This window comes from Lagopus muta, chromosome 2 (genome assembly GCF_023343835.1).
Source record: "Lagopus muta isolate bLagMut1 chromosome 2, bLagMut1 primary, whole genome shotgun sequence".
Taxonomy (NCBI): Eukaryota; Metazoa; Chordata; class Aves; order Galliformes; family Phasianidae; genus Lagopus; species Lagopus muta.
The window spans coordinates 55542977-55555613 of record NC_064434.1 but is presented as its reverse complement, the minus strand read 5'-3'; the positions used below and the strand labels follow the sequence as shown (position 1 = coordinate 55555613).

The 12637-nt window shown below is 37.0% G+C and overlaps 1 protein-coding gene across 2 annotated transcripts in view; it reads left to right on the top strand.

Annotated features, from left to right (window-relative positions):
- Positions 1-12637, top strand: part of MAP3K5 (mitogen-activated protein kinase kinase kinase 5) — a 126279-nt gene that overhangs the window by 55111 nt on the left and 58531 nt on the right. For both annotated transcript variants that reach the window (XM_048938329.1, XM_048938330.1), the window contains exons 10-12: positions 493-646; positions 3035-3142; positions 8417-8466. In XM_048938329.1, the coding sequence (XP_048794286.1) occupies positions 493-646; positions 3035-3142; positions 8417-8466 (312 nt within the window). The remainder of the gene's footprint in view (positions 1-492; positions 647-3034; positions 3143-8416; positions 8467-12637) is intronic.

Below are 12637 nucleotides of genomic sequence, written 5' to 3'. Positions count from 1 at the left end.
CTGAAAATACAGCATGCTTGTTTGTGCTTCAGCAGTGATTTCTCCTGTGAGCAATTCTTCTCAGCCTGCTATTCAGCAGCAGAGCCTTCTGGTACAAGGTAGATACAGTATTTCGTGCAGAATATCCATTCAACCAAAGAGGGAGAGTTGGGCAATGTATAGCTATACAACTACTCTCAAAATGCCCTCTGAGTTAGCATTATTTCTTTTTGCATATAGCTAGACTATAAACAAAGATATTTCAGGAAGCTTTCATGGTTTAGAGTAGCAGGCAGCATATGTGCTCAGGCATATATGCAGGAAGGATTGTCCCAGATCTCAGACTGATAACATAGCTGCAACATTTCCATCAAAAAATGAGGAATTGCTGTTGTTGCAAGCAAGCTGGAGAACCAGAATCTTATTGACTGCCTTAGCATTGCAGTGGTGGGTGCTTCAGTTGGAATAAAAGATGCAGACATTATTATTTACTTGCTGTATTATTGATCACAGGTACCTGAAGTCTATTGTAGAGACTATTTTGATATATCAGCATTTTAAAAAACTGAATCCTGAACAACATACAGCCAAACAGGAACTCGTGGACTTCTGGATGGACTTCCTTGTTGAAGCCACAAAGACAGATGTGTCTGTAGTTAGATTTCCAGTAAGTGTTTTCTTGTTGGTTTGTTTTTAGTTGTGACATGTAGGAAATGAAGACAAAACACTGCTTGTTTGTAGGTTCCCAGACAAAAAAACTGCTTGTCCAGAAGAAATGCATTTGGCCTGCATACTAAACTAGTTTTAATTGATTTCACATGGCTACAATGGAATTGCACAATCTGTTCCAATAAAATAATGTAAAAAAGTCAGAATATTATTTTATTATTTAATGCTTGCTACCAATGAATATAGTTCTAAAGCAGAATTTTGCAGTGTATTCCATGTAATACTATATTATGTTATGTTCTGAAGAAAAGACACTTAATTTCAGTCTCTCTGACTCAACAGACTTTTTACACAGCCTGCTGCCTATTAAGTATGTGTTCTGTTAGAGCTTAGAAATCAGACCAAACAGCAATAAATCTTTTTTTTTTTTTTTTTTTTATTCAGCTGTTAATATATTTCAACAACAGTGCACTATAACTTATGTATACTTTTATGGTTTCTTTCATGAATACTTTGCTGAAAGATTTTTACGACATATCCTGGTGTACACAAATGTGCTGTTCTTTGTCGCCTCTGTATATTAGTGATACATATTAGTGATATATGTAGGAGAAATAATGTCTTGGGTATTCCTTTTAGCTAACCATTGGCAAATACATCTTTTTGTTTTAGGTCTAGTCACTATCGACCCCCCAGTACTTCAAGGGCATACTTGTTTTGTGCAGTTCTTCTGACATCAGACTGTAAACGGGATAATAAACAATAAAGGAGATGGTAGTGTTGAACAGCAACAGGCTGAGGCAGGAAATTGTAGTGGTGTTGCAGACAGACATGTAATTCTCCTAATAAAAGGATTTTGTTTGTGCCTATTTGAAAGCAAAATCATGTGGTGCAACAAGTCAACAAAATGAAGCACAGTTACATCTTTACACTTACAAATAACATCTATAACAAGCTTTTTGTAGAAATTCTCAGAGCTTGAACTTAAGGACTTCTCTAGTAATTGGTAGTTGCTGAACTATCACTTGGTCTCCTAGCTGCTGGCCTCAGAGTCGTGATCCTCTTTGCAGCAATTAGAGGAAGAAGTGATGCAGCTTATGGGTAACTTTGGGATAACTGAGGATAAGACACCAGTTCATGAAATGGTCTAAACCAGATTTTAACAACTGTAAGTGACTGAAGATGCAGGGTGACGCATTTTGTCACCCAGTTAACTGCCATGATACTTTTCACACTACAGCCTTGCACTTCTGTCATGTGTCCATATGCTCACTGACTGAAGAAGTTGCTGTGACTAAGATTTGACTGATTAATCTTTCCTAGACCTTCTGCTCTAGCTGTTTGATTTTACGGGCTTTCTTTTTAAAACATAGATGTAGACCAGGCTTTACTTTCTAAAGCAATTCTTTAAACTCCAAAAAGTAGTTTGGTGAAAGGTAGGTTTTTTTCTTGAATTAATAGCAGTGTTTCCCATTCTTCAGAATGAGAAGATCTTCTATGGAGGCACTAAAGATTGGACATTTTAGACATCAGATTTTTTTAACCACTGAAAATCCAAAATAAAGACATAAGAAGCTTTAATGAGAAATCATACTTCTTCAAATAGCCGAGCTTTGTTGGCTTTTAAATGGTGTAGACCTGGAAGTAGTTCTGGCAGAACGTTACTGAAGTAGCAAGTTGGCTTCATCTACTCAGTAGCTATATTCAGTCCAAATCTTACTGCGTTGCATCCCATCACTTTTACATGAAGATTCTGGGTTTTTCTTTGTTTGTATTTGTACCAGGAAACTTTCTGTAAACTTTAACTGTCTGCTTTTTGTAGCAGTGCATGTTGCTTTTGAGAAAAAATCATTTAATCTGGCTGCTGTGGTTCACGGTGTTCTAAATCAAAAGCAGGTCACTCTAATTCTAGGTTGATCTGTTTTTCTGTTTTAGCCAAATGCACTTTTGTAAAAAATAATTAAGTTACACCCTGAATCCTGTCTATGTTGGATATGGACATTCTCAAACGGCATTGTAAAAGGAAGACTTGTGATAGAAGGATTTCAAATATGATAGGTGTCAGAGAAATTGTTTGGAATTTAAGATATATACAATCGAGTGACATGTAACTCAAAAAAAGAAAATTGATGTTTTCTTTATCTTAAGTTACTGTGAGCCACAGTAAACTAGCTTAGTACCTAGAACTTTCATTGTTCATCCTGTTTACTTTTTTTTTTTTTCCTGCTATGATATGGCTACAGATAAAGTTTTAACAGATTTTAGTACACATTTCCTATGTTTTACTTATTGGGTAATTATTTACTTATTTACTTATTTTTTATTTATATTATATTTATTACTTTATTTTTACTAACTCTTAAGATTTTTATTTTTTTTCTACAAGGTTTTAATATTGGAGCCAACCAAAATCTATCAGCCCTCATATCTCTCCATCAACAGCGAAGCTGAGGAGAAGACTGTATCTATCTGGCATGTGCTGCCGGATGACAAGGTACTATTATGTTTCTGTAGTTGTAACTTCTTTCCCAATTTAAAAGTGCATGGCTTGTAAGTCATGTAACATGCAAGCAGTTGTATCTAATGTCAAATTCTGTGAAAGAGAGGGTATGTTTCTAGCATATGTGAAGATGCTTTGCTTACACATTGTCATGTGTTTTTTGTTTCAAACAGATCGTTCTTAATTTTTTCTTTAGAATTTGTCCTGTTCCTTAATGGATCTTCTGCGTCCACCATGTTTAAAAACAACATGTAGCTTCTTCCAGGTTGTTTTTAATATGAACAAGTCTGTTGCTTGAGACTTTGTAAATAACGTGCATAGTACAAATGATGTCACGTAATGTGTACGTACACAAAGCTTTCTTCTTCCCATACTCACAGCATTGCTTGTCTGCTGTGGTAAATACTCTTCTAATATGAAAGCATTGGAGACTGGCGTGCCCTTAAATGGCAGTGAAATAAATGAAGAGGCAAAGAATCTTTTTGGCATAGGGACAGATAGATGCTCAGGAGGTACTGCAAATGGAAAAGCTGAGAAGTACTTAAGTTGAGGTGTGGGAAAGCCTTACATATTTGGAAAGAAGTTTAGAAATTCCAGAGATGCAAGAGGAGAGGAAAGCATTGAATGGTTATCACCATTCATGGGAGCTGGACACAGTGATCTATCAAGGTTCCTTTCAACCACTACAATTTTGTGATTCTGTGATCACATTCTGGGATGCTTAGGAAGAAAAATGTTGGTAAGAGTGAAGACAGAACACATTTTTAAGGCCTTAGAGAAGGAAGGGAGCATGGAAACATGGGAGGGTTATATGAAGAAATGATAGAGGCCAAATCAGCTGGAAACAGAACACTGAAGGTAGTGTGTTTTCTAGAACTAGCACTGCTCGTTCTTCTGTGGCAGCATCCTTGCAAGACAGGACAGTAAAGGACCTATTTGCTAGGTGATCCATCCTTCAGCTTTTATACATGTGCTTTTAAGAGAGAAGCATTTTTTTCTATGTGAGGCAGCACTAATTAGAATTTTTGTTAAAAGTTCATGAAGGAACAGAACTGAGCTGTGGCTGAAATAGTTTATTTTGGGAACAAACTGAGGTGTTTGCCTAGAATGTTCATCTGTAGCTCATTCTGGTCTGCGTTTTCACAGGTAGGTTCAGAATGTGAAAATAAAGTTAGAAGATAAATTTATGCAATTTCCAGAGAAAAACAGAATTAACCACATAATGAATAATGATTTGTATCAGTATGACAGAGTAAATCTTGCTGTTGTATAATGTGTGTTCTGAAAGTACTTCTGTATTTAGAATTCAGGTGGTTTAGAAACTAGTTGTACACATGAGTTCGTGTTTATAGATATAGTGAGCTTTTTGTGTGTGTAATTCATATCCAAACGGGGCATTATATTCTGATTAGGGTCTTTTGTACAGTATGGGGGAACACAGGATTATGTAGTCCTATGTTTGGGCTATTTAGTCGTGTTCCTCTTTGAAGAATCCCTTAATATTCTGTTTTTGAACAGTATAAATCTTTGAGCACTAGTGTAGGTTTCACAACTGACTCTTCACACTGGAAAGTGTTTTGAGTGTGTCATCAAAACCTCTACTAAAGCCTGGAGTGGAATAGCACTGGTGAAGCAGCAGTATGCCACTTTCGGTCGTTGAGCTTTCACTCTGAATTTGTAGCCAGTTCATACTCATGTCTTCTTTTGCTAACACTGTACTTATGCTAAATGATTCTTTGCCATTTGCCTGATATTATCTTTGATGAGAATCTCGGTATCTCTAAGTATTTTCTTTTGGCAAAACAAGTAGGACTGCTGTACTGGCTGCATGTGACATCTCACTGCTTGTATTCCAGTTTGAGTTAAACTTACTTGATCATATGTACTCATATTCCTACAAAGATACTGGATAGCGTGTTAATGTTCCTTGTACTTACAGGGATATTTAGCTTGATGCTTTCAGCAGTAGCTTTTCCCATAGCTTTGTCACTTGGCTGCCTAATCATCCTATGACTGGGAGAAGGATCTGGTTGTGTTCAGTCTGTATCTGTTCAGCAGAAAAGTATTTTGGTTTTCTGGGGTGTAACTGGTGCTTTACAGTTTTGTTTCTGTTATTGTAAATTTGGTTTATTTTTGTTTGTTTGTTTTTTGTTGTTGATTTTTTTTTTCCCCCTGATATTCTATTGTAGCATTTAATACTTCCCCTCCCCTGACCCCCTTCTGATTTTGGCAGCACATCTATGTATTTTCTGCACATCACTGTTTTCCTACATTTGCTGCCCTACTGATGATCAGTGATAATAGATAAGGACAGCTTTTGATGCACTCACTGGTTCTTCTGCTCTGGCCTTACTGTAGTGAGCTTATACAGTATGTTAAGAGCTGATGGGTATGCAGTGCAGGCATCTCTGCCTTACAAGCCATAACATCCATTAAAAGAATGCAGTGGGCAATTTGTTGGTTAGAAGTTCAGCTGTACTGTCATAATCTGTTGTTAAAATTTTGTCAAAAAGCATCAGATTCCATCAGAAACTTCAAACGGAGAAAAGGTACAAGAAAAATTTGAAGATACAATGTAACTGGTGAATATAACTAGTGTAGCATTTGTCTCTGCTGAGAGACTTCGTGAACTAAATGGATGTATTTCAGCCCACTGCAGTGAAGAAGGCTCTTTCTTTGGACCTTTCAAGGCTGATGACAGGCCTTGTAGGAGCTGATTAACAAAGGCCAGCTGTCCCAGCTACAAGGATAGAAGAGACAGCTGGGTTTGGAAATGGCTTCAGCTATATGAATTTAATCTACCTAGCAAAGGTCTGCTTAAGTTAGAGCAGCTTATGCTTCAGATTTCAGTTCGTAACCAAAAAAAATAAAAAAATAAAAAAATAAAAAAAAAATTCTTAATTTTCAAAATGAAACCATTGCTTTAAGAGTAAGAATTGTGAGTTATCAAGCATATGAACTTCCCTTTGTGCACATAGAAGCTGAAATTCTGCTTCAAATACAAAATGTAACTTGTTTAAGCCTGCAGCTGGCAATTTGGTAATGAATAGGAGAATACCAGGATAAATAATGGGGCCTTTCTCTTTTTTTTTTTTTTTTTTTTTTTTAGCAGTTTATTTTAATACTTCTTTCTTTAATAACGCCAAGTTTTTACATAGACAAATGCATATAAAAATCAGATGGCATTATGTTTTGTGGAATACACATTACCTTTGCCCTGCAGTTCTCTAATTTTAGCAGTCCCTTCCACATCCACATAGGGTTAGAGGAATGCAGCAGTGCTGTTAGCAAGTTTGAAATAGAACAGCCTGTCTCTGTTCTGTGTTGGCTTCTGAAACCATTTTGAGTTTTGTTTTGGGTGGTTGGTGGTTTTTTTTGCCTAACCCAAGAACAGATGCTGAATTTGGATAGCGTGCCTGATATGTTTACTCCAATGTATTCAAAACTTGGCAAGATCTTTGAGGGACATAGCTTTTATATTATTTCATTGCCTGAAAACATCATTTGGTAAATGAAAAATATATGAATCTCTGACAAATCAGTTGCATGTTGATTATAGGTAAAGCCCACAATACTTTGTTTCTTGCTGTGCTACTTGCACATTTCTGCTTGCAGCATGTTTGTTTTAGATCATTTAGATATTATGTTATTCCCAGTGCTGGGAATTAGACAAATATCAATAGCAAAACTCTGGAAAAAGAGTTTTCAGACATGGAAAATTGAGAAGTAGCAGAGCTCGTATACAGTGTAAAGCATAAAAGAAGAACACAGATACACCCTCCTTGTTAGCAGAGGGATTTAGTAGGGGATCTTTGTTTATACAGGAGAGCCAGGCAACTTGAATAGTACTTCCACAGGCACTTCACACTAGCACTGGCTTATTTAGAATTGAAAGGTTACTGTAGTTACAGCTTTGTGCTTTACAGTTAGAGCTATGTGAAGTTTGCATGTATTTATCAGTATGTTGTGTTCGGCATTTTGCATTAGCCTTGCAACCTCTTTAATGAAATTTGAGCAGGAAGGAAAGAATGACAGAGATAAAAAAGACTGATCTGGTAAGCCTTACAGAACTGCTGTAGCTGAGAGTTTGATTTCCTCTCTCATTTCGTGCATATTGTACAACTATTTTGGTAGTGCATCTATTCTGTGTACTTTCCCATTCCTAAAACAGGATATATAAAATACAGTATATGCAATGCTTCTTTTGGGATTAACTTGATTATGTCTGTGTTTGACACTGTGCCCTTACGCTATAAATTGCCTTTTGGCTGGAAATGTTTCCATACCTTTTTATTGCCCAGGTGACTAAAATGCTCAGTGCAGTTCAGCTCTGGAAACCAATTTCTTCAAATATGTTGCTCATGGGGTGGATCCTAAGGTTGTCACACTTCCAGCTGATATAGTTCCCCATTTTCCTGAAAGGTGAATGTTTTAATGTTTTAAAAGATATGAAGGACTTCTGATTCCTACAGTAAAACTTGATTAGAACTTAAGCACAGATCAACGTGATTGTCTGCTGAGAGAACTCAGTTCCGCCATGCATGACAGATCAACAGGTAAAAGATCTGAAAATAAATGAGGCCTGGCCCTGGGAGTTTGTGTAGGGTGCCTTCCAGTCTTGTTTACTGCTTCAACAGCTCTTAGGGATTTTAGTATGCTCTTAATTCTCTCTTCTGGATTCCTAGGGAAATGGTCTCCATTTTGTTTCTTTGGACAGCTGGCCTTTAGATTTGCCCCTTCCTTGAGCAATATTGCACCTCCATTTCAAGAATTTCCCATTTTACTCTCCAGCATCAGTCAGACTTCCTGCTCTGTAGTGCTCTCAGCCAATTATTGCTGTACACAGAGGATGCTGAATGTGTAGAATGAGCTCTTGTCATTCTCAGAGGGGGATTTTTTTTCCCCCTCTCTTTCTGGAAGTTTGCACATAAAGCTGAGTTCAGCACCCAGGACAGACTGTATGGGCACACCCTTCTGATCTGCTAGTTTACTTTATTTCTAAAATAATACATTGTGTTTGCAGAATAAACAGTGAAGGAGAAAAACAGCCAAACCTTCTCTATAGAGCTTTTCTTGCTCTTTAGGTGGAAAAAAAAAAAAAAAAAAAAAAAAGCCCTGAAGAGTAACTGTTGAGAAGTAGTAGGCTGTTATAATCCAAATATTTCTCTTTTGGTCTCTTGAGTTACATGTGAGAAGATATGCCTACTGGCTCTTTGTTTTCGTAAAGGAAGAGGGTTTCATTGAACTTTGTTTTTTCTTGTGTTACAGAAAGGTATCCATGAGTGGAACTTCAGTGCTGCGTCCATCAGGGGAGTAAGGTGAGTTGTTTGCCCTTCGTGCTTGGAAATGAAAAAAGTAATTGAGTCTCATGTTGAGCTAATGCTGTGAAACTTGGTGAGTAGCAGACAGAATATTGGAGCTGAATATTGCAAGTACTTCTGGAGATGCCCTGCTTTGTGTGACACCCCAGGAGTCTTACTCTAGATTCAGAAATGACCACCTGCAATGTTAGTTGTGTAAAAAATAGAGAATATAATCCCTTAGATTTTCGAACTGATGCTTTCTCAAAGTTTGTTACCACTTTATGCTAACTGAGGTTGAATGGCAATAACTGCTAACGTTTCATGTCATCTTGCTTGAGCTGTGTCACATCCGTGAGATGCAGTTGTGCACTGAGATTCTGACGTACTGGGAAACTGTTAACACAAGGAAGGCAGTCCTTGAAACAGGTTCTTGCCAACTACAATATGTAAGCCAGGAAGTAATGCGGAAGCAAGCAGGAAGGATATGAGGAATCAACAAAGTTTTGCGGGTGGGGGACAGGTTAGTGTGCCTTGAAGTATCCTGATCACTCATCTCTTGTTGGGTTTTGGTGTGGATGTGTGTGGTTTTCTCTTTTGTGTGTATGCTTATAGGTATGGCAGCAAAACTGTTTCAGAACATAGGAAGGGCAGACTGTCACTGCAGTGATGACAGAGTGCAGCAGAGCAGTGGATAGATCATGAAGTGAGCCCAGACTGAATGTAGTATTCGCTTCTGTCTGATAGGGTCCAGCCTTCTGATTTTTATCTGCTGAGTCTAAGAAACTAGTGTTCTGCTTCTGTGATCTCTTTAGATCAGATCTTCACCTTAGTTTCATTTATTTTTTCTAGGATCTGTCTATACTTGGGCTTCCTGTGGCTTTCCATTTTGGAGTTTGCATTTAGCATAATTTTAAAAAGGCCAGAAATCTTATATTCTTCAAAATAGTCACTGCTCTGTTCTAAGAATAACTGTTTCATACACATAAAGCTGTTGCTATGTCTGCAGTACATTTTTGCACAGATGGATGATTCTTTTTCCTTCCAACAACTAACCTAAAAAAAAACAAACTATCAATAGACACAGAAATTTAATCCTGTGGGATTCAGTTTATTTTAAGCCAAAATTGCAACGATATGCATAGTTTGGTGTGGTTTGGGTTTTGGTTACAGCATGTTTTTGTGTGCTTCTAAAAAAAGAATATGTGTACTTATTGCCCAATTTTGATATATTTTTTTGGCTTTATTAAACTCTGCTGTGGCTAGTGTTGTTTTGGTGTACTCTCCCTCATTCGTTATTTAAACTGTCAATAGTCATTTAATTTGTCTGCTAAGTTTCCAATCTGTTCATCTGCCCTTGGAAAACTGTACAGTGAGTCAATCGAGCCAAGAGTGAGTTCTTTGAAGACTCAGTGTCTGCCTCCATGAGGGCCTGAAGGGGGAAATCTTTCATCTTACGCAGTTGTAAAACCAAGTAACTCTATTTTTCAAGCATGCAGTTATCTGATTGTCATCTTTTTTCAGTATTTTTCTATGATTTTCTTCCTGACTTTATCAAGGTGGATATTTTTGTGGGTGGAACTTCCTTCAGAACCAGACCTGCTTCTAATTTATTTTTGTATCCAGAATATTTTTTACTCCTTTGAAGCCCTAGATGTAAAGCTGTCTAGGAAGGGAAATTCCCTGCCCAATGAGGATTTTTTTTGCCCTTCTAGACTAAGAACCAGCTTTAGAAGCAAGCACAGTGTTAATGTAAAAGAGAGTCTTTGTACATGCTCCTGAAAGCTTTCTCAACAAAGACCCTTCTAAATATTTACCGTCTCTTCAGCCCTGCTGCCAAGAGATATCTGGCAGTGAAATGACTAATTTTTTAGGTAAATACTTTAAGTAAATAATTGAGAGGTCACTTATTCTGTGTGCTCTTTATCAACCAGTGCAATCAGCATCTCATTTCATGAGTAATGGAATTTAGCGCTCAGGAGTTTCAAAGGAACTTGAACATAGTTCTGAATTGCACTGTACCTGCAGGAAGCCATTGTTACTGGGTTTATCTTAAAAAAAATAATGATAATAATAAAAATTTCAACTGTAACTGATTAGAATTTGTGTTCTAATGTAAATAACTCTGCTTTCATTTTTTGCCTTCTTGGCCTCAAATGCAAATGTTTTTTATTGAACTGGGCCAAGAAGCACTGTTAATCCTTAAAGGCTTCGTCAGAGCTTTTGGACCTCAGCTGCTTCCCAAAGGTGCTTTGCATTGCTTTCTCCAGTTATCAAGGAAGCTCCCTAGTATTTGTCACATAAGCAAGAAGATGCCATCTATTTTTCATGTTTAAAAATGAAAACTTAAGTTGCAGGATGAAGCTGGTAGATGGATTACAAGTTGGAATCTCCTTGATATTCAGGACAAGGCCTGAACTGTGAAATATCTGCTACTTGTGTTGTTTCCACGAGGAAGTGCCTCAGGGATCATGATGATAGATGTTGCATTAGAAACACAGTGACTTTTTTTTTTTTTTTTTTCCTTCCATAGTTTAAGAATTAACAAGGATGTTAATTTTCCATCCTGACTTCACTGAACTTGGAATCTTGTCAGGCTACTTAGTTGTTAGAGTGGAAGTTGTCTCCATCCTCATTTCTGGAAAACAGAAATCTGCAAAGCTGCATTTCTGTGGTTTCTGCCAATGCTTGTTTTATCTGTTACTTTATCTAGAATTGTCAGGAAGCAGTAGTTACAGAATTTGCAGTATTCGTCATCAGCTAATGGGAGTTCTGTATGCATGTGATTTGGGCCCAAGGCCATGTTGCATTGTGTTTCCCTGCTTGTCTTTTGAAACTTGCAATTTCAGCTCCAATTCTGCTGTCATAGAAGTTGGTGAGTGTTAGACATGCTCAATAACTCTGAAAATGAGATGTTTCCTGAGAAAGTTTATCCAATTTGTTTTTATAGCTTGATACTTTTTGTCTTCCTTTCTTCATGTTAATGACTTCTTTTTTTTTCAGGGAGGAAAAGAATGCATATAAACATTTATAAATATTCAATATTAAAAGCCTTATACCGTATGAATTACCTTAGTGTACATGCTACGTTCTTACCCATTTATTCAGTACTGTCTCAAGTGGCTTTTGTATATGTTGGGTTAGTAAAATATTTCCATTCTCCTGGAACTTTTGATGAATTAGTAATATCAACATTAATAACTTCATATCTGTAGAATCTGTGTATATTCTCAAAAAATTTGGTAAATTAAGCCAGGGACAGTGACTGTCTTCCCAGATGTGTGCATCACTTAGCACATAGGAATTTTTCTTGACAAAAATAGCTGAATGACAACACCTAAAGTGACTATACTAAAGTAGTGATCAGTTTGGCTTGTCACAAGTCAATTTATGAAATGCATGTGTCCAGTTTGTCTGAAGAGCAGTTTCTTTACCAAAAGCTCTTGCAAGGGATATAAGGTAAGGGAGTCATAAAAGAGAATCAACAGTCAAGCAACCATAGATGTATTAAATCTTGAAAACTACAAATATTTCCTGACATCTAAGAAAAAATTCTTTAGTGCAGTGTAGAATACCGTTCTGCTTTATTTTGCATAAATAAATAAATTAAAACCACAATAGATATCTTGATCTGACTAAAAACAGGTTGATTTAATTAGCAACATGGCTTTTGTATTGTATCTTGAGAATGATAATATACAATCTTAATTTGTTCCAGTTTCAAATAGTTTTTAATATTTCCTTTAAGGAGCACAATAATTACTTGTACATTTGAAAAAAATAATAATAATGTAGCAAATGGATATCTTGCAAAAGCTGCAACCTACATTAGGTAGAAAATTGACAACTGTGCCAGAGTCCCAGAGTCTGTACCTCTTTTGCTGAAGCATCTATGCATTCATAAGAAAATGGCATGCATATGCATATGCATGAGTCTCCTTCTCTGGAGATGTTCAAGACCTGCCTGGATGCCTACCTGTGCGACCTGCTGTAGGGAACCTGCTTTGGCAGGGGGGTTGGACTCGATGATCTCTGGAGGTCCCTTCCAACCCCTACAATTCTGTGATTCTGTGATATCTCTTCATTATATTTGTACTCCCATTTGTAACGGGTAAAAGCAAAAGTGAAGAAGGGGGTAGGCAACTGGCAAAGTTGTTTGTCTCATTTCTATTTTATTTATGATGCTGAC